Source organism: Petaurus breviceps, unplaced genomic scaffold, assembly GCF_028583685.1.
Source record: "Petaurus breviceps papuanus isolate PSGF00001 unplaced genomic scaffold, PetGlider_PUasm1.0 139, whole genome shotgun sequence".
NCBI classification, from domain to species: domain Eukaryota; kingdom Metazoa; phylum Chordata; class Mammalia; order Diprotodontia; family Petauridae; genus Petaurus; species Petaurus breviceps.
In genome coordinates this window covers 20,784,294-20,807,305 of record NW_027185697.1, presented here as the reverse complement: position 1 = coordinate 20,807,305, position 23,012 = coordinate 20,784,294, and the positions used below count along the sequence as shown (strand labels likewise).

The 23,012-nt window shown below is 38.8% G+C and overlaps 1 protein-coding gene across 1 annotated transcript; it reads left to right on the top strand.

Annotated features, from left to right (window-relative positions):
• The first annotated feature begins 289 nt into the window (after positions 1 to 289).
• Positions 290 to 19,676, top strand: LRRTM4 (leucine rich repeat transmembrane neuronal 4). Its single transcript, XM_069067046.1, has 2 exons — positions 290 to 1,009; positions 2,908 to 19,676. Exons 1-2 carry the CDS (start codon positions 1,006 to 1,008, stop codon positions 4,458 to 4,460), a joined length of 1,557 nt encoding a protein of 518 aa, XP_068923147.1. The 5' UTR covers positions 290 to 1,005; the 3' UTR covers positions 4,461 to 19,676.
• The last annotated feature ends 3,336 nt before the right edge of the window (positions 19,677 to 23,012 follow it).

Sequence of the window (23,012 nt, the reverse complement as noted above, 5' to 3'; positions counted from 1 at the left end):
AAACATTTGTAATTTGCAGAGGAAAATGCATATTCTGGTCAGGGCCTCCTTTAAATAAATACTGTTGATTGCTAAATAAGGAGGGAACAGGTGTTTTATTTAGATTTGCAGTCAGTGCAAGGGAATCTTTTCCATAAACATTTAATAATGGGGGGGGGCAGGGTTGTGTTTCTGCGCCTTTAATTTTCCTGTCTGAACCAGAGAGGGAAGGCTGCAAAGCCCTGACAGGCTCACTTGTTCATGCCTTTAATGTGCGATCTGTTTTCTCCAGTGGAGGGCACTCAGTGTATCACAAACGAAAGCATTAGCACCAACAAGCTCCGAGCACCATCAGTCTCAGGGAAAGCCTTCGGAATTAGACAAGAACTGCCTCTCAGCCTAGCTACAAAGCGCTCTAGACCTGCCCTGCTCAATGGAGAAACAGAGCTTGCCTCCCTTCTGAAATCCCCGGGCTGGGCTGGTCTCCCCTCCAGCCCCGGGAGGGAGGCCTGCTTGCTCCCAGAAGTGAGGGGGGGCCCCACAGGATGCCTGGCTGGAGCTGGGCATGGCCAAAGGCAGCGCCATAAGGAATGCCAGGTACTGGGAGGAAGCTCTCCAGAGAAGTTGCTTGCCTTCCGTGCGATGCGCTAGGGCCCCTCCACGGGGATTGTCAATTTCAGCCTGGGGCCCTCTGGTCAATTACACAATGGCCCTTAGAGCCTAGAGCCTCTTCCCTCCTCCCCTCCCTCCCCCACCTGCTTCCTCCCTCCCCCCTTCCCCAACCCCCATTTCTTTTTTTTTTCTTTTCTTTCTTTTATTATTTTTTTTTTCCTTGTCCTCTCTGGGGAACTTTGTGTGGGTTCCTGGCACACATGCCCGATCATGATGGTTGTGAGTGACAGCTGTACCCATGGCATGAAGGCTGTGGTGGATTAAAGACCAGAGAGCCAGCAAGAAGAGACCTGAGGGACGAAGGAAGGAAGGAAAGGAAGAAAGAGAGGGGGAGCTGCTTTTGGATGACAAAGGATGGGTAAGTGAACTTTTGTTATTTCCTTCTCATCAAAGCTCTAGCTCTGGGGGTACAGACTCAGCCAAGGCATTAAGGCTGACAGAAGGGTAGGGGGGTGATGGGGGGTGGCAGCCAGCAGTAGGACATTACTTGGCCAGGTGACTCACTGGAGTTGTTAACAATATTTTTAGATCACTCTCCTCCACCCTCTCCCCCCTGCAGCCTCCCCCCCTCCCCCCAAGGATACAATGGTTCTGTAAATGCATAGAAAGGAGTTGACCAGACTCTAAAAAAGGGATGACTCCTCAGATGATCTCTGGCTGCTCCTGCAATAGCCAGATCGGGATCTGTGGGCTAGACAAACACTGGGCTGCCTCCTGATTTCATGATAATATTACCCATGCTTTCCGTCTTCTTGGCTGTCAGGAGGCTAGTTAACACTTTCCAGTTTGTGTGTCTGTTTGGGGGTGGCACTGTTACTTTAGAGGTGATTTCACCAGCATTGTTCCTGTATTTGAAGCCAGAGCCCTAACCCAGCTTCCAAATTTCAAGCAGTCATTTGCCAGCCTTATTTTTTCAAGTGTGACTGCCTTCCCCCCCACCTTCTCTCTAGCACCCCCACCTCCTTCTCCTGTCTGGAATAACTGGAACGTATTTCAGTGAGACTGGGGCTGGCGAGGAGAGAGCACAGCGCAAGATCAGGGTCTAAATTAAAAGGGAAAAAAAATCATTCCACTGGAAGACAAGATTTTTAGATGAAGGATCTGTGCTGATTGCTTCATGTTTGAAAATTGGGAACATGCGAAAAAGAAAACTGCAGTCAACGGAAGTCTTTATTTTTTCTCCCCCCCCCCCAAGAAATAATAAAACCATTATTGATAAAAGAAAAATCTTTCAAATCCCAACGACAGGGAAATGAAACCTGATTGCTAGAAGAAGTCAACTTTGCGGGAAGCCAGCAGTCCTGACATTAGTAGGGGTTGGAGGGGGCGCAGAGAGGACGCGGACTTGAAGGAGACAAAGTATTCCGATCTCTGTTTCCTTAATCAGTCCCTGAATATGAAAGAGCGACTGACTGTGTTCAGTAACAGGACTCTTCTACCCGCGGACCATTTCTTGCCGGGTAGCAAACGTTTCATGAGGCTCTGGCGAGGGAAACTTTGCAGTATCCATTGCTTGCCACGCATGTATCATGGGCAAGGGACCCACAAAACGCAGCTATCTTCTTGTATGTTTATTACGTATGCATTTATTAAGAGCCTGGAATTGCCGCTCTGTTATTAGTCTTCATGCCACGCTCCATTGGCTGCCGCGATCCGTGCCCATGCCATCTCCCAGACCTCGCATCTTAGCTTTCTATTAGGCGAGGGGCACACATTTTCCGGCAGGGGAAACTTTACAGCCTATGAACTCCTCTCTCCGCAGTTATGTGAAACAATCGCATTTCCCCTAAAGCAGGAAGGATTTATAAGTAGTGAGTTTATTAAGTAACAACCCCCCCCCCCCCCCCTCCGCCTCCCCCTTAAATCACCAGTAGCTACACTTCACTTCCTTCCATGGCTGGCATTCAATACAATGATTTGACAAATATGTTACTTGTTAGAACTGTGGTGTCAGGTGATGAGAAAATCCCTGCAACGTATCATGCTGATGAACATGCGAACCCGAGGAGGCTGGACCTAGCTCCAGAGACCCATAAATCATTCCCAAAGTAACTGAGCATCAAGAAAGGGCCGCTTCCTTAAGAGCTCCTATGCGGTGATAAGGGAAATCATGCCTTAAGAAAAGAGGGGGGGGGGTAAGCTGCCTTTCCACCTAGCCACCAGCCAAAGCCCTCCGAAGCCCCTCCCCCCCCAAAGCTGCTAGGGAGATCTGCCTAGCCTGAAATGCCCACTTGTTCTCTTCTTTCCCTATTGCAGGTTTCCATTTAATTAAGCAGCTGAGAGGCATGAGCGTGGTACTGGTGCTGTTGCCCACAGTCCTGCTTGTGATGCTCACGGGTGCTCAGAGACCTTGCCCCAGGAACTGCAGATGCGATGGGAAAATTGTGTACTGTGAGTCTCACGCCTTCGCAGACATCCCCAGGAACATTTCCGGGGGGTCCCAGGGCTTGTCGCTGCGCTTCAACAGCATCCAGAAGCTGAAAGCCAGTCAGTTCGCGGGGCTGAATCAGCTCGTGTGGCTCTATCTGGACCATAATTACATCAGCTCTGTGGACGAGGACGCATTTCAGGGCATTCGCAGGCTCAAGGAACTGATTCTGAGCTCCAATAAAATCACGCACCTGCACAACAAGACATTCCATCCGGTGCCGAACCTCCGGAACCTGGACCTCTCCTACAATAAGCTGCAGACCTTGCAGTCGGAGCAATTCAAGGGCCTCCGGAAGCTGATCATTCTGCACCTGCGGTCCAACTCTCTGAAGACTGTGCCCATCCGAGTTTTCCAGGACTGCCGCAACTTGGACTTCCTGGACCTGGGCTACAACCGCCTCCGGAGTCTTTCCCGGAATGCTTTTGCGGGCCTCTTGAAGCTGAAGGAGCTCCACCTGGAGCATAACCAGTTTTCTAAGATCAACTTTGCTCACTTTCCCCGCCTCTTCAACCTTCGCTCCATCTACTTGCAGTGGAATCGCATCCGCTCCATCAACCAAGGCTTAACGTGGACTTGGAGCTCCCTTCACAACCTGGATCTGTCAGGAAATGATATCCAAGGGATCGAGCCCGGCACTTTTAAATGCCTGCCCAACTTGCAGAAGTTGAATCTGGATTCCAACAAGCTCACCAACATCTCTCAGGAGACTGTCAATGCCTGGATCTCCTTAATATCTATCACCTTGTCAGGGAACATGTGGGAATGTAGTCGGAGCATCTGCCCCCTCTTTTCTTGGCTTAAAAATTTCAAAGGGAACAAAGAGAGCACAATGATATGTGCAGGCCCTAAGCAAATCCAGGGGGAGAAGGTCAGCGATGCGGTGGAAACGTACAATATATGTGCGGAAATCCAGGTGGTGGTGACGGAGAAGCCCCATCAGGCCCCACAGACTCCCCAGAAGCCTCTGGTGGTTCTCAAACCCACTGTCTCCAAACTGGAAACCACCCAACCGACTGCAATCACACCGAGCCCTTCCCCGGCCTTTCCCTTGCCTGGCACAGAGCCGGAATATGAGCACGTGTCGTTCCACAAGATCATTGCTGGCAGCGTGGCTCTCTTTCTCTCGGTGGCCATGATCCTCTTGGTGATCTATGTGTCGTGGAAGCGTTACCCGGCCAGCATGAAGCAACTCCAGCAGCATTCTCTCATGAAGAGACGCCGGAAAAAGGCCAGAGAATCCGAAAGACAAATGAATTCCCCGTTACAGGAGTATTACGTGGACTACAAGCCAACGAACTCTGAGACCATGGATGTATCAGTTAATGGATCGGGGCCTTGCACATACACCATCTCTGGCTCCAGGGAATGTGAGGTATGAACCATGATCCTCCTAAAAGCATTTCAGCTGCTGGGAAGGAGAGGTAAATGTTTGAAGCTCTTGAGGTGTCTCTAATCACTAGAAAGATTAATGAGCCTTTTGCTTTGGGGTTTTGCTCAGTGTGGAAGGTTATTTAATTAAATTACAACCACCAGGAAAGTGACTGTGGTTATTTTTAAAGGAGTTGAGACTTGAAGGAAGTTCATTCAAGGATGAGATTAAGTTGGAATAAACCTCCGTGTTACAGCATCTACTTCTTAAAGTTTGTACATAGGGGTTGGACTTTGAAGAACTGTTTTCGTTTCTTTTTTCTTTCTTTCATTTTTTTTTGAGTATGGATTTGATGGCTGGTTCTTGGTTTTCCGGTTTATTTTATTTTATTTTTCTTAGAAATATGAATGAAGGAGGTTCCATGTTAATAAAAAATACCAAAATTGCTGGATTTGAAGAGGATATAAACCAAAGAGAAATTGACCAAGGGTTGATTTGCTGTAAATGTTTCAGTTTCTAACTCAAGCAGGTAATAGCTATGTCTGACACACAGGGATGCCTGCCACTTTTTACTTTCCATCTCAAACTTTATACCATCCTAGAGAATGTCAGGAGTCTGCTCTGGTATAATACAAGGAGGTTTTATTTTTGTTATTATTATTTCAATGTGAGATTTTCCCTGTCATCAGAAGGGCCTGTGACACCTTTTTTTTTTTCTGGTTTGTTTTTAAAGGCTTGTTATGTTTGAGTATTGGCTAGTTGTCTGGAATCAGAGGATGTGTGTAACTGTAACTACATGTCAAGGGGTAGCTTCTACTGGGCTGTGATACTATACTATAGGTGATTTTGCCATTATACAATTGAAGGCATGAGATGAACTGTCTGTCATTGTTGGTGTTATCCCAGAAGGAAATGATGTGTATTGTTAATCTCTTTGACTAAAACTGACCCCAGATACCGTTAGGGTGAAAGGCGGGGGGTTGAGATTTGACTATTTTCTCTTTCTATAAATTTAGCTTCACCTAATGTCTCAAAGCAATATTTTAAGGGATTGCCTCTTAGCATTTGTATTTCAGGTTTGGGGGAAGAAATACACATCCTGAATCCTTTAGGTCTTAATATAAATTGTGGGTAGATAATAAAGACCAGAAAAAGGAAAAAAAAAAGTTACAGCTCCCTTAGTCCCTGCCCCTAGCTCATATTCAGGGATAAATGCATAGTATTCGAAGAAAAAGTTAACCTTAACACATGAATAATTCATCCCACTACTCCAGTTCAGGGAGGGACTCAGGGTTGGCAGGGGGGCTGTCTGATATTCTATTTACAGTTACTTGCCTTTGGAAAAGAGCTTTTCCATGAGAGTTTAGAACCACATGACTCACAACACCCCCCACCCTGCCCACTGTTTCCATATCAGCCAAACAATATAGTAAATTTCATCTAGCCTTAAACTCTCTCTGCTCCAACCAGACTACAGTCCTCAAGCTGGCTAGTAACTAAAACACTTTGGGGCAAATCACTTAGGTTTAAATAACCTAGAAATTTGCACAGTGAGGACTACAGAAAAGCATTGCAAATGGTGAACTTTTTGTCTTTCTTTGTACATCTGATCCAGCTTGAGGATGAATAGGAAACAAGACACCCAGATTATAAATTTTTTTCTGAATCCTGGGTAGTAGTGGAGGGCCTTCTAAGAAGGTCTATAGATCTTGATGGATTTTGAACCCTCATTAGCACTTTAGAACGCTAACATTGATGAAGACCCTCTTCCCTTATTGGTGCCTTATATTTTATACCCACTTAAATGTTGAGTACGATGGAATGGAAAGGAAGACCATCCTCTCCACTAAGTTAATTGAGGTAGCCTTGCTGTACCTAATGACTGATGCTTTTTTCTTCCCTTCAGAGCAGTACTAGATAGGAAGGAAATTCACAGAGGCATTTGAAAGCTAGTAGGGACATTAGAAATCACCAAGTCCAATCCCCTCATTTTACAGTTGAGGCAACTGAGTCTTGGGGAGAGAAATTGTTTTAACCAAAGCCAAACATTTGATTAGCAACACACCCAAAACTAGAAGCATTTCACTTGATGTAAATATCCATTGTTATTGTTACTGTTGTTTTTAATACTATTTCTTTCTCCTCCCAATGCCAAAATGTTTTAAGAAATATTTGTCAAGGAAATATGTATGTAGTTTTGCTTTTAATAGGGGAGTCTCAAAGAAATTATATGAGTTGATGAAAAATTTTTCCTGTAAAAAAATCCACTGAGCAATGAGAGGAAATATAAGATATCAGATGTGAGGAAAACCTACCTAGCTTGAGAGACTAGTTATGTATCAGCATTTTTTTTATGTCTATACCCTTTTTTGCTAGGATCATTCCTGAAAGAGAAAAAACACAGCAAAACTAATCATGTCTGTTAGCTAGCTAGACAGCTAAGTTTTCTTGTGTTACTCATGTCATATACATGCAATGGGATTTTCTCAGTTGTTAAGTTCTGTAAGAAAATCAGAGTTATCAGTGCCCTTCATTGTTCAGGACATGCAGTAGCACCCAGAAACTACCACAGAGACACCATAGGCCAAGATAATATTAGCTTTGATGCCGTAGTTAAAAGTATTCGTTTTTAAAAAATGATTATAAACCATATAGTATTTACAAGTCAAATTGGAGAAAGGAAAATTATAGACATATAAATATATGCTATACACTGTGTGTATATATTTATATATGTGAATATATTGTGTACATATACATACATACATATGCATACATATTTCTACTCCAGTTTGATTTGTAAGTTCCATAAGGTACATAGATATGTATGTATGTATTTATACATACATAAATATGTATGTATACATGCATACTATTTGGCAATAATAAATTCTATTAAGTAGAAAGCAGACAGGAAACAAATCATGATTAATAATGAATATTCTGATGGAAGGAATTAAAACACCTTAAAAATAATAGACTCGTAAGTCACGATGTTTGCAGTCATTGTTCCACTGTGTTTAGCCTAGCAGGGGCCCTCACTGCTTCTTTACTCAGTGTGACTAGACAGAGAAGACATAATGGTTAAACGATTCTTCCCTAACTTTAATGTGTTGATTGAAAGGAAAAAAAAATCAAATTGTTACTTTCCTTGCTTTTTCTCATGACATTTTCTTGATCTTTCACTAAATGGAACCACCTCTCTCACCTCCTGAAGGACTTTTTTTTCCATCTTTAAAAACGTTCATTATTTATTTATTTATTTCTCTATGAAGGGGTCGTACAGAATAAACCAGTGGCTGCTTCTGTCTCTGAGTGTTTCATTATTAATTTTATCATTGAAGTTTAATCACTGAAAGAATAATGACCTAAGCAAATCAAGAACTTGGGAAAAGGAGACATGGTGAAGTACAGTGGAAACAACAACTCATCATCAGTCAGAGAATCTGAGTTCAAATTCTCCTGCATTTGTGATGTCTTACCTGTATGACCTTGAGCAAAACTGCTAAACTTCTCAGGGCCTCAGTTTCTGTACCTGAAAAATGAAGAGGGTTGGACTAGATGTCTCTTAAGGACCTCTTAGTCCTAAGACTTGTGTTCCTATGATTTAACCTTTCATTTTAAATTTAAAAAATACCATGGTGATTTTTAGGAAAAGAGAAAACTAATCTTTGAAGTAAGCACCTTATTGTAATCTCTTAAGGGTTAAACTGTGATGGTTTTAAAAGTTGGTGAGTGATTCTGTTTTTGTTTTATAGCAGTAGGTTGGGTTCATTTGCATTTCCTTGGGATTTTAATTGTTAGCTTGTCTCTATTGGTTCCAAGAAGATTTCAGACATCCTGTGACTATGCAATCCTTATCTTTTTTCTATTCTCTGGCTAGGTGCAAACTGTCCACTTTCCTAGTTCCCCTGTATTTTATAGACACTTTAGACATTGACCTTTTTACCAGTTTCCTGAATGGGAACACTCCAATGGCCTGCAAAGGTAATATACTTATGCAAACATAAGATGGTGGTAGGCTCAAACCCATTAGCCTTCTTGATCCCTCATCTCATAAACAGTTATCCCTACACACAAATGTAGAAATTGTAATAAAGAAAAAAATATTGTGGCAGTCCTGATATATTGTATGATATAGATGGTTTGCAATATTCTTAAAGATTCTTCTCAGCTTTGTATTTTCTAAGCCATCAATTTCATTTTGATTAACAAAAATAAGTGGAAAAAAGAAAGACATGTATAACAAGTCAAATAAAGCTGGATGCCTTTCTTAGGCTTAAGCCTGTTAAGCCTGTTTGTTTTCTTGGAGGACTACTTTAGACTATATTGGTTACCTAAAATTTCTGTGCTTTTCTACTATCGTGACATTTTGCTCCTTTGTCCCCATTAAAATTGTGTCTATCTGCATAAACTGATTTGGAGGATTAAAAACATAGGGAAAATAATTCCTCCAAATAAGTCATTTTTCTGAAAGAATTCATTCAAGTTGATTCAACTAATTGATTTCCAAATCAGTCTATTCTTCAAAATTCCCACTTGTCTGTCTGGACTCATGTTTTTGTTTTAAAAAGTTTTTTTTTAATGACTGAACTTAATATTTTTCCTTTGTATATGGTTCCTAAGTGTCTGTAGGCAATGATACAATAAATTGATATCTGTAAGCAATCTGCCAGGCTGAAGATGAAAGAGAGCCCAAGGCCCTCCAGGCTTTGGCCTATGATGGACAGTCTAGCTTTAAAATCCTTTTACTCTTAGATATGCCTTTTGTCCAGTATTTGACCTTGTCTCCTCTAGCTTACATAGCAGGTCTTAGTGTCATGGGACACGTGGGAGGAAAGAGAGAATTTAAGGGGCAGGTCAAGTGCTCACTATCAGCCTCGGACTACAAAGCATTAATCGGCGTTTCTTATCCTGCTTAGTAACTTCTTTCCTGAGGTACCAACTGTACTCAGAAATGTATTATTATCATCTTCTACAGACTTCTCAGAAAATTTCTTTTCTAACTCTACACAGAGTATGTTGTTTGGAGACAGTATTTTAAGACATGTGTAGATGATTTTATAATCTTGCAGGACTTTCATCCTCTAAATCAGAATATGATTTCCTAAATGACGGAACGTCCATAAATGTTCATATAAAAGATGGGACTTTGACACTGGGGCATAATAGATGTTAACCCATGCAGTGAATGCCTGAGAAAATGGGATGCTCGTTTTATCAGTGGAAAAGCATAAAATTAATGACAAAATTGAATATTTTTGCAGTTTCATGTAAGTTCAAACAGGTTTAGGTATAATAGCCAAAACAATTTAGGGATATTGTCATTTTTATGAACACAGATTAACAGTAAAAGGGAAATTACCATGCTACTTTTCTCCTTTAAGTCCTAGTCCCTTAGAACTTTAAATCTAAGTTAGGAAATTGCAAATTGTCCTGTGGAAAAGAAACTCATATCCACTTAGCAAATTCTGTCCCAGAAACTGCTAGGGAAGGGTCAAGGCCATGGGCAGTGTTCAATATCAGGTTTAAGTAGGCTATGTTTTCCCTACTGAGGAACATAAAGATCAAAATAAATTTGGCCATTAGAATGTTATCCATTGGAATAGATCTTTATGTTAGGTCAAAACATATATGGGAGCAATCTATAGATGGTCTTAGGACTGTGTGAATCCAGAGTTCATGTGTGTCTGTGTGAGTGTGTGTGTGTGTATGTATACACAGACACACACTTGAAATAGTTAATGCCAAACTACTCATCTATCTTCCGAAAAGCATCTGTTAAAGGTTTATTTTGTGCCATTTGAGGTACTAGGCTCCACGGAGAGGAACTTGGCTTCTTTTAAAAGATTGCTAATGTTCAGATAGATAGATAGATGGAAAGATAGATATAGAGGTATGTATCTATTTATCTGTCTGTCTATCTATCTATCATCTATCTGCCTCTGGTAAGTTCTGCCTTGGGAACTTAAACATCAATAATATTGGATATACTTCCTACAGGAACTGGAATTCTATGAATCCATTTCAAGTTGGAGATGAGGCAACCTTTATGTTTAAGAAAATTTCTCAGGGTGGCTAGGTAGCTAAAGGAATAGAGCACTGGCCCTGGAGTCAGGAGGACCTGGGTTTGGATTTGGCTCCAAGACACCTAACACACACACACACACACACACACACACACACACACACACAAACTTAGCCATGTGACCTTGGACACAACCACAATTGCACTCCAAAAAGTAAAAAAAAAAAATCTCAATATTTTGTTAGATTTGTGACTTCACTGATGTGGGTACATATACATATGGATAATATTATTTTAATTGTGTTAATAGGTATACGCATTACATTGTAGAGCATCATAACATAGTATATAAGTGGGTGAAGTTTCAGGATAAAGAGTCAGGAATGCCTGGATTACAGGCCAGTCACTGATGCATGATGTGTCCCTGGTCAAATTATATAACTGGTCAATGCCTCAACCTTCTAAAATGCAAATGTTCAGAAGTTTCTTGTCTACAGGGATGGGAGTAGGTTCTATATCCGAATTCTGTAGACCTATGAAATAACAGATCCCTTCCCTATGCCCCAATAAGAAAACAATGTAAATCTTTTTGAAGGTAATTCATTCAGAAGCACTGTTAAATAAAGGATAGTGTTCTAAACTTGGACTCAGGAAGACCTAGGCTCAAATTTTGCATCTTCTACTAACTATATAACTTGATCCTGGACAAGTCAATTAATTTCTGTCACCTTCAGATTCTTCATCACTAAAAATATTGGGGTAGGAGGTTGAATAACTTCTTGGGAATGGCAAACCACTTCTGTAGCTTTGCCAAGAAAACAGATGGACAGCATTGTTGTGCTATGGTTCATGGGGTCACAAATTGTCAGAAACGACTAAATACCTGAATACCAGTTTCCTTCTAGCTTGAAATCTATGATGCTATGATGATAGATAAAATAATAACTAGTTATAGTAACATTTAACCAGATCTACTGTTCCCCAACAATTCTATGCAAATGGACATTTTTTTTTATGTCACTGATCATTTCTCCTATTTTCTTTTTATGTAGCCATCCTGAATCAGTCTGGAATTTTCCTATTTTTCTTCAACAATATACAAATTCATTGGAATTCTCTATGCTTGACTTCCAAGTCAGTGTGGTATAATGCAAAAACAAATGCTGACTCTGGAAGTAGATGAAATGTGTTCACATATTGCCTCTGACACTTTTTGCGTGACATTGGGCAGGTCACTTAACTACCTTAGGTCTTAGTTTTCCCATATCTGAGGTCCTATTTAGCTCTTGTGCAGAGCTGATAAATGCATACATATTCACACATAATTCTCGTGGAATTGCCATCAATGAGTACTCTGCATTCTTACAGAACTATTAGAGATAGACCTACTGCCATCGATAATTAAATCCAACAAAATCCTCCTCATTTGTTCCTTAATTCTGTGCATCCTGTGATGAAAAGATCTTGAGGTTTTATTTCTCCTACAGTGACACTTCTGCCATGCTTGTCCTAGAACTATAAAATATGAAAATAAAGCAAATGTAAGTGAGAAGAAGTTGGCATGGACTTAAAACTCATGGTCCACACCTCTTTGGGGCACCTAGAAGCGTTTCAACCATTGATCACGCCAAAGCTACACTTGACTAGCACAGTCAGCAATGGCTTATTTTTTAAAATGTGATTGATAATTTGGATGCAGAGACATTCAGATGAAATGGAGACAAGTTCTCATAGTTACTGTCTAAGGCAGGACACATTTTCAGGGCACTGCTTCATTTATGGTGGCTGAGTAAGGTGTCCACTTGTATCTAAACAATGAGGTCTAGAGGTTCCAGAATGGATGTGTGCAGGGTAAATATACAGAAAGTCTCCATCAACTAATATTTAAAATTGGGCTTTCATGTGACAGGCCCTAGGGATGCAATACAAAAAAAAGAAAAGAAAAGAAGAGAAACAGATCCTGACTTCAAGGAGCATACATTTCATTAGTGGTAGAATTTTCGTTATATTAAGAGAAAGTTGGAAGTGATAAGAAATTTTTGATGAGTGTTGCAGGTAAAATAATAAAATCATAATATATGTGTGTGCAATATACGTATATGTGTGTATATGCATACATGTATGTTTCTGTATATATGTACACAAACATATATGTGTTTCTATATGGGGGAAGACTTGAGGGAGAAGAAGAGGGAAAAGCAGCAGCAGAAGAAAAAGAAGCAGCAAAAGAAGAAAAGCAGAAAAAGAAGGAGAAGAAAAAATAATGTGATTTTAACAGATTGAATGACCTGGTGTGTGTGCTTGCTATGCCATAAATATTGAATCCTACTGCTTACCTAGTAGATGAGTTCAGGAACTTGAGTCACCAGAAGATTAAGTGGCTTATCCAGGCTCACACAACCAGTGTCAGCTACAGGATTTGAGTCGAAAGTACTTTGAATGTATTTTTATATCTATATGGTATCTGTTTCTGAAGTCTGTGATTTTATCAGTGTAGGTCTGTGTTTTTGTTTCCCAGCGATGAATATCGTGACTTCCCCATGCTTTTGCAAATGATATAAATGAGGATCACTGGGCGTGAACTCAGGAAGACTTGAATTCGAATCCAGCCTTAGACACTTACTAGCAGTTTGACCCTAACATCTCTTTGCCTCAGTTTCCTCAACTATAAAATGGTGATAATTATAGTGCCTCCCTCTCAAAGTTGTCGTGAAGATGAAATGAGAAAATACTTTTAGAAAGGGCTTAACACAGTAGCTGACAGCATAGCAGGTGCTGCATGAATGTTTACTCCCTTCTGTTCTTGTGTGTATCATGGGCCCTATTGGTATTGTGGGGAAGCTTATGGACCCCTTCTGACAATAATGATTTAAATTTTTCAAATAAAATAAAAAAGATTACAAAGGAAAACAATTATACTGTAATGCTAATTATATATATATACATATATATATATATAATTTTACATAATCGTAGGTGAAAATTCCCTATACATTTAAAAAATATAAATTCCAAATAACCTTCTAGGCATGTAGGAATTAACAGCTCTCAATATGTATCATGCTGATTAGCTAACTTCTATCTACCTGCTTCCATCATAGAATCCTAAATCTAGAGTTTGAAGCAAACTATTGACTATTGATATTGACTAAACTATTGACTATCCCAACGAATTTATTTTGCAGATGAAGACAATGGAGCTCAGAATTTCCCAAAATGCCCTGGTTAGTATCTCCCAGGCCTCGCAATCCTTTGCTCTTTCACTAAATCACAAAAAGCCTTTCTCTTTGTTTTTCTCCCTTTCGGTTGTTTTTAGATAGACTAATACAAAGCGTAGGTGATCTCTCTTGATGAACTTAAATGTCACTGGATATGGCATAGAAAGTTCATAGTAATTATTAAAGACTATACGGTTGTCATCTTTGGAAGATAAGCTCACCTAGGTGATGTGCTGCCTGATTATTATTCCTATCCCCTCCCTTCTTCCTCATGTCCTGCTTAATATGACTTAAATAACTCTCCCCTAGGTCCCCGACTTAGAAATATATGTTTTGTTTTAAGTCAGATCAGTGCATTTTCTGAACTCGTGCGTTTTGACACCCATGTTCAAAAATATCCCCAAAATAAGTGATAAAAATAATGATTTAAAAAAAATCACCTTGTAACTTTGAACAAGATGGGATTCTCAATGCATTTCTAGATGAAGTACTTTGAAATTGGAAATTACAATTTTTAGTAATTCCTATGGATATATTTATATGAGGGAGGGAGGGAGTGAGAGAAAGAGAGAGACAGAGACAGAGAGACAGAGAGAATGTGATGAATTGGGTGTGAGGGCAGGGGAAAGAAAATAAGCCTATAGTACTTACAGCCATTCATACTCCTAAGTGAACAGTGGATATTTACTCTTAAGTTTACAGGATCATAAAAATAATAAAGGAGAGGTCGCCGTGGAGTATTTTGAGGTTGATGGTCAAGTCACAAAGTAGGACAATATTACATTGGGTCCATCATTAGATCAGGTGGTAAAAACCAGGTCTCTACGGTCTATAACTAAATTGCTTGACTTCTGAAATGTTGGACTGGGAAATATCTTTGACCCTTTTGTGAAACATTTTTTTCATCTATGGAACAGGGATAATAACTGCCCAACATACTTGCAGCAATGCTGAAATGATTAATGAGCTACTGTTTGGAAACCACTCCGAGCTCCTCCATTGCGAACTGCCACATAAATATAAAATGATCGTTATCGATAAACACAACTGTAAGCTTGAAAACTATCCTGCTCACCATGGATGCATTGTTATCATTGTTGTCATCAGCCATAATGATGACCACAATGTCCATTGATGTGGCGACAAATGACGTCATAAGAGAGGCCAAAATCTCTATTTTTCTGTGTATTAACTTCACTCCTTTTCCTACTCACATCCCAGATGGGAGCTATCTATTAAAAAGAATCACAATCTATATCCTCCAAGACATCTCTTATCTCCTTAATATGGGCCTTCCCTCAGTACAAATTGAATTTTGTTCCTGCTTTCTCATCCTGTGTCTGTCTTGTCTATGTTCCTGAGAACTGCATAAAGTATTTCATAAACACTGAAGTTATTTCATGAACTCCATGATCTAGACTCACACTATACATTTAATAGGATTTTCTTTGGGTGGCAATTAACATTTTATTCCCCTCCCCCAGAAAGAGGGTTGAAAATATTCCCAGTATTGGCCACAAATAGAATCACAAATTTAGGCAGCAATAGTTGTATTTTCAGAAGCACTTCATGATTTAATTGCAAAAGAGAATGTAGGCATTCAAATGTAGGAGGAAAACCCTGATTGTGAGCAACATGAATCTTTACCAAAAGCAATCAAAATAGATTGGCATTTTTTTCTAGGAATCAATTGTAGGAGTTTTAAATTTTTGAATTTTGATTCTGGGTATGAAATACGTAAGTATGCTATATATGATGACTATCTTGGGGATGAATAATTGTGATTTTATTAATCTCTTCAGATCTCCATTAAAATATATATAATTTTAGAAAGTTAACTGGGGACACTGAGAGATTGAGTTGTTGAGATCATATAGCCAGTAATTATCAGAGGTGGAAATTGACCCCAGGTGTTCCTGACTCCTGGGCCATCTTACTGCCATGTTATTAATTCTAACATATACATATTAAATAAGCATGTAGGACTTTGTATACCTATGTATGTGTGCATACGTATATATGTTTTTATTTTTTGTTGTTTAGTAAATCATATTCTTATTTTATGGAATATGAATTGATTGTGATTAATTGGATTGGTTCTTTCCCAGCTCCCAGTATTCAGATAAGGTAAATTTTAATTGGCACAGGAGACCTGATATTTCCCACAATTCCAGCTAATTTTATGTTGTGGCACATTTAGAATGAAGTTTCTTGATTCCTTGCCCCTCATTCCTCATTTTTATTGAGCAATTCAAAGAACACCCTTATTTCCATGGTGCAGAGTACCACACTGCCTCACCTCGTGGGTGACATGAGAGTCTCTTGTTAGTGTCACATCAGCTCTTCTATATACATACATATACATATGCATACATATATAGATATATATGTATATGTATATACATAAGCAATCAGTATAGGTTTAATTCATGGGTTTACTTTGGTCATTGGATCAAAGCATAGAATTCAGGGGTGGGCATTCTATGGCCATGGGGCCACATGTGGCCCTCTAGGTCCTCAAGTGTGGTCCTTTGCATCCAGACTTCACAAAAAAAATTTCTGGAGTTTGGATTCCATCAATGGGCCACAGTTGAGGGACTAGAAGACCACATGTGTCCTTGAGGCTGCACATTCCCCACCCCTGGTAAATCTTCTTTGCCGTCTGAGACCCAGTGGTATGCTGCCCACAAAGCTAATAGTAATGGGGTCTGCATTCCTGTGGTCTTTTCCTTGGGCATCTCTTCTTCAGTAACTACCATTCCTATTGGCAGAGCTGCCTTCCAGAATAGCTCCTTCTCCTTTCGTACTATAATACAATAGTAGCATACTATTCATGCTCACTACCCTTACCTCCCCATTGCACATTTGCAATGAATACCTTTATGTCTGTACTTTGTAAATATAAATATATGTATTTATTCACATAAACATATCTATGTGTATATGTGTATATATATACACATATTTAACACACACAAGTGTGTGTGTGCGTGCGTGTGCATAGTGTGTGTGTATTATGCATGTGGACACGTCACTCAATCCACCATCCACTAGTTTTTTGACCTGCTTTGAAATTGTAGTATAACTGTAGGTAGGACAATTTCTAACACATTTTGTTCACATTGCAAGGTTAGGGTAGTACAAAGCCAGAAAGGGTAACTTGCTGCTGATTTGAGGAGGGAAGAAATGCTAAGCTCTCATTCCTCTGCCCCCTACCACTTCTTGTCACCATTTATTATTTTTTCCCTTGAATTCAATCTTCCCCTTTCTTCTCCTTGTCCACAGGTGCAGAAATGCTATTGTTTTCTTCCAGCGATGCTGATATATATCATCTCTGAGTTGTGGTTATAACATCTCAGCAGCTCTTTTATGGAACCAAATATGTTTAAATTCTACATGTAATACTTGAAAGGAAAGGGAATCCTAAGCAACACCCCACCTTTTGCATATCACTAGTAATTTTGCTCTGTCTCCAAGATAGACAGTTGCCTCTCTCCTCTCTCCACCAATATAAGCCTGCAAGTATCTAACTACTAATTACCTTTGCAATGTTGATGACTGTAAAATTCTGATTAGGACATTAGAGTTACTAATCCTTCTCTATGTGGGAATGGGAATTTCAACTGATAGCGAGGCAACTAGGGTGATTGCTTGAAAATTCTACATTCTTCCATTTTCTCTATTACAGGGATAGGGACTAGCTCTGTCATTTCATTGGTTTATGTAGAGAACACTCAGATGGAGGAAACTCCCAAGAACAGGGAGTAACTTTTCTGAAACTTAGAGTCTCAGAGATTTGCCTAAGCATCAAGAGTGTAAGTGACTTCACCCAGGCAATATGTGTCAGCGCCAGGATGTAGACATATTTCTGGCTGGCTCAACCAGCTCTTTATCCCATATACCATGCTGTCACTCCCTCCCCTATTTAAAAAAAATAGGAAAATGAGAAAAAATTTACAAGTGAATATAGTATTCCTTTTCTTCTGTGAGATCAGACATTCTTGATTTGACATTCTTCTTGAGACTGAAATATTTATCTAAGGGGGTTAAAATAAGCTAAATGTCCTCTTACTTCCTGAACCATTCTAAAGTTCATGACATTAACAAATTTCATTATGAAATTATTCTTTAAAAATATTGACAGTTCAATTAATATCATAGTAAGGTGTCATTTTTCTTGTTATGTCACTTTATTCTTTTACTACAAATAAATATCTTAAGCCTCCATTTCCCAAATTTGAGCAAATCTGAAATTTAGACTACACAGACTTGTCAGTCATTAGAAAGAAGTTAGAGTCTGTTTATTGTTCCTGCTTTTGTCAGCACCTCCTTTTCCTTCGTTCGTTCATTCGTTCCTTTCTTCCTTCTTTTACTTTGTTTCTTCTTCCCCTCCTTCCTTCCCCCTCTTTCTTTCTCCTTCCTTTCTTCCTTCTTTTCTTCCCTCTCTCCCCACTTCTTTTCCCACCTTGCCTATCTTCTTCCCTCCTTCAATTTCTTCCTTCCTTTCTTCCTCTTTCCCATTTTTCTTTCATCAACACCAAGTAAGTATAGAGGAAAGAAAATGATGGAAAGTAATAGAAAACAAATAAAATACTGTGAGTATTTATCAAACATCAAAGAATGACCACACTGATATTTTGTTAGTAATGTTGAATCCAGTGGATATGCTGTGAAAGGGAAAGGTACCATCGTTTTTTATATCTTATTTAATGGTTAGGTATAGGTTATTTATTTGATTAAGATATCTGCATTAGAAATACTTTATTAATGACAGTCTGTTTGGAATGCATGGAGTAGATATCAAAAGTATGCCAAAATCAGGAAGATTCTTTTTCTTTGGTTTCAAGTAATAAAGATTTTTCGATATTTCATAATGTCTAAATTATGAAATATTTAGCTATTTATACATAAAGCATCTTATTTCCCCCATATCATTTGCCTAAATAGCCATTCTTCCTGTATGTGTAAACTGAAATCTTTTTCTGGGAGATGGGGTGGGGGAGGGTAAAAAACCCTGTAAAATTTGTAACCAGCAACGTCTCTTTCCACCATTATAAGGAAAATCTTATGGTTAAGATAGATCAAGCACTTGAAGGTTAAATTGTCTGATGAGATATGGAAATGGAACTCTAAAGGACAACATTTATATACATTTATTTCATCATTTTCTTCCACCTATGATATAAATGCATTATATTTTGAACAAGAAACTTTATCATAAACATTGGAGATAAAATTAGATAAGATGGAGACATAGATGGAAAAAGGAGGGAGGAGAAAATAAGACAATGTCTCACATTTTGTTTGTTACTTTATTACTAGTGTTTTTGAGTATCTACTCTGTTCAGAACTGTTCAGAACACAATATTTCAGGTGGTCCCTAGAGACCTTTTATGGAGTCAGAAATTCTTGGGTAATTGGTTATCCCAACAGGGGCCATATACTTGTATTTTTTCATAATAGAGCTCTAAGTTAGTTCAGATTTTAGTTATGAAATAAAGATACAAGGGTTCATTAAACACAGGAGAATGGATATCACTTTGCTAAACCATCCAGTTGGGTCAGAAGATGATAGAACAATAAAAGTAAAAATTAAGTTATTTGTACAATCTCCTCAGTGCCATTCTCCTATAAGAAATCTTTTAAACTCTTGGTCAGTTCTATGAATGAGTCATTAAAAAGGAATCCCACCAAAGTATGGGGCATGATGCTCTTCCAGATTTCTGTTACTTTTCATAAATTCCATTGCTCAGTATGTTAGTATTGCAGAATTCAGAGAGTGGTATTTAAGGATTACATGTATTGTAAGTCATTTGTGCCACTGGAAATCTGTACTTATTACATTCATAATAAAACAATGCTTTGCATTCTTTCAGCATGCATGTGTTCTCATTGACGTCATTTGGTCTCCCCTCTTTGGAAAGGGCAGGGTGAGGGGGTGAGGAAAAAAAGGGAAGGTATGGGCTATTTGGTGCAATGGAAATCACTTATTTCATGATTGGGTAATTAGGTGTCATGAAAATAGCAACAGTTCAGTGATCCATATTTCTTACAGGTAGGCCTCATTGCACATAGCTGGGTGAAGCTTCCTACTCATTTTTGACTTACTATTCTTTTCTCCAGAGACATTATTCACCACTCCACCCTTCCACCAGTTTTGAGTTTATCAAATCAAACAAAACTTACAGGAATATGGGAAACAAACCAATAATTATTCAATTTCAAAAAATCCATGGACTAATGGTTAAAAAACAAGATCATTCTCCTGAAATCCCCAATGTCTTTCTCTGACTTGTCATTAACTCATACCAGTTTCTCAAAGATAATCAATTTAATGCACATAGAGGCCAGGAGTCTTCTGCATCCCACATCCATTCTAACAGCATTTGTGAATGAATAGTCATTCGTTTGGAACTGGATTTCTTCCTATGAGAACGATGTGATATCCTCAATTGTATCCACTCACTAATAAAATCATCCAAATTTTAGTTTCCTATGACTGAGAGATTATAAATAGTTTTAGGAAGTGGAGTTCCCTAGTAATTAGGAATAGGATAGGGAAAAAAAAACAATGATAGCCTTTTGGGATTAGGAAAAGAATATTGTGTCTAATCAGCTCATTGAGGATTTTCTAAACACATTTGAAATGTTTCTTTTTTAATCTTGGTTTTCTTTTTGTATGACTGTGTCCTTTTCTGATGTGATTGGAAGTGCTTTATGTTTAGATTAACTTCATTAGTTTAATTTGACAACCTTGAGGAAGATAGAACCATAGTCTAGTGTCTCCAAGACAGGTGCTATACCAAGAAAAGGGAGAAATTTCTCATATTAGCTATGGAGGGAAAAAAAAATCATTTGCTCAACTGGCATTATTTTATCACCAAAACACATCGGGAAAAGAAATAGAAGCTTCTGGAATAATTAGTAATCTTTATTCCTCATCTATGAGTCAATTACAATGTCAAGATGGTGAGAAATAAATTTTCTCTCCTAAGAGCCAATCATCACTAAAACAAAAATTCTGTGTAATTAGAGGAGGGAAAGTGGGTGTGGATTATCATCACCACTGACCAATCATTGTGTGAGGTGCTGCCTAGAATATGATAAAGTTTTATAGAATGTGAAGAGAAATTAGGTAACACTTTCCAAGAGGGTTCCAATGCAAATAAGATTTTAATAGAATGTATGTGGATGGCAGGTGGTTATACAAATCTTAAATGATGCTTACTGGAGACAGTATCCCAAAAGAATGAACAAACATTGTGTGAAAAGCTACCTGAAGACTGGACTTGAACATGTGATGGTCAAATCCTTGTCTGGAACTCATTAAAAATACACATTGGACCATGAAGATGTGGTTGTTTTTTTTTTGTCTGTTTGTTTGATTTTTTTTTTCATCAAGATATATCTTTTCCCTTTGACTCCACCATTTTCCTTCATCAAAACAGAGACAAACATCACAAGTATCTTTCCCCATGACCTGACAGATTATAAATAGGTTTTGGGGAATTGGGAGTTACCTAGCAAGTTTTTAGAGAGATGAAGAGGGGTGTTATTTGACGGGAGGAGGTTATTTTGAGTGCTTTTGTCCATGAGAGACCTGAGTGAAGTGTGATGTGTAGTGAAGTGATGTTTCACTCAACCTTTAAGCCTGGACAGGTGCTGTGGCCAAATCTATGAGATAAACATGAAGAATACATGTTTTTAATCCATATACATTTTTATTTAAATCAGAATACTCACCAGATCAATATAAACTTATCAAAATTGGGTCAAAGCTCATTACCTGCATCAATATTTTTGGAGATAGGTTCTAGACACAATGAAGGCTAAAACTTTTCCCCAGAAGGAAAAAATAAAAGTTCAGTTATGCATAAATTCGTGTATAATGGGCTTTTTCAAATACTTGTTGAATTTTTAGACATATTCATGCACAGAAACAATCAGAGAATAATAGCTCCCTATTACCCAAGAGAGAACCATAATGGATGAGCTATGAGGTTAGGATTTCAACATCATGAATGCTAAGAGGACAGAGCCATCTCAGTGAAGTCTCAAGTAATGCCAGAAGACATATTTCTTATATCCCCAGTGCTTAGCCTAGTGCTTGGGACATAGTACACATGCATAAAATATGTCCTGATTGACCTAACACAAAGACCATATCCTCTTGAAGATTAGAAGATGCCACACTTAGATAAAGAGAAAGAAACTCAGCATGAAGTTAATGAGGTCACTTTAATAAAAGGAGGCAAGAAATTAGGTTTGGTGGTTGAGTTTCTAAGATAAAAGCTCTCCATCTACCTAAACAACTTCTTTCCCTGGGTGCTATCCATAGTTACTGAATGATTTCCACTTGAAAGTCACTCTTACACAGTGTTTCCAAATGCAAATAGTCATGGCCTAACATTGCTTTATTCTTCCCTTTCTGATTCTCACTTCCTGAAGACCTTCCATGGTGCATATTCTGCAGTACTCAGGAGGCTGAATGCCACTCTGAATGAGAAGAATGGATCAATGGATTGATGTGCACACTACATACTCTATTCCCTTTGGGATGCTGCCTCCTAAGCTGGCTGCTGTATGTGATTTGGATAAGCGTTTGCTTGGATTATACCTTGTACCTCCTTCTTCCTCTGGTTGTTAGGCCATATTCCATTTTCATTTTTCATTCATTCATTTTTCCCATTCAACTATTCATTCATTCATTTATTTCGTAAGCATTTATTGCACTTCTGTTTTCCTTCAGAGCCATGAACAGACCTCCACTGGATGCCCAACCATCCTCATGATACCTTGGATTGTTCATCTCAGGCCTATGCTTCCTGGAAAATGTTTAGCATTGGCTCAATTTTCTCCTTATTCCTACCTCCTACCACAATTTACCTGCCTTGTTTCTCCTTCTCTTCCTGGATAAGAAGATAGCTAATTTTGAGAAATAAACTTATGGTATCCTACTAATGACTTGGTTGTTTTCCATTTTAACTGTTGTTTTCCAATCTCTCACCCTAAGCATTTATTAATATGGGATTTTGCCTTCTCAAGCTAGGTAATAGGTGTGTATTTGAGTACCTAAACTTTAGAGTTGTTTCACATAACAGCATAACTTCCTATCCCAGAGCTAACGGGTCACAGTGGAAATAGAGTGGAGTCAGGTAAGCCATGCATTCAAATCCTGCCTTAGACATTTAATAGCTACATGTTACTTAACCACAGTGAATTTCAATTTTTTCATCTGTAAAAAAGTAGTAAAAATATTTGTACACTCTACTCACCAGGGACTTGTGAAGAAATTGATTTGCAAAACATATATAT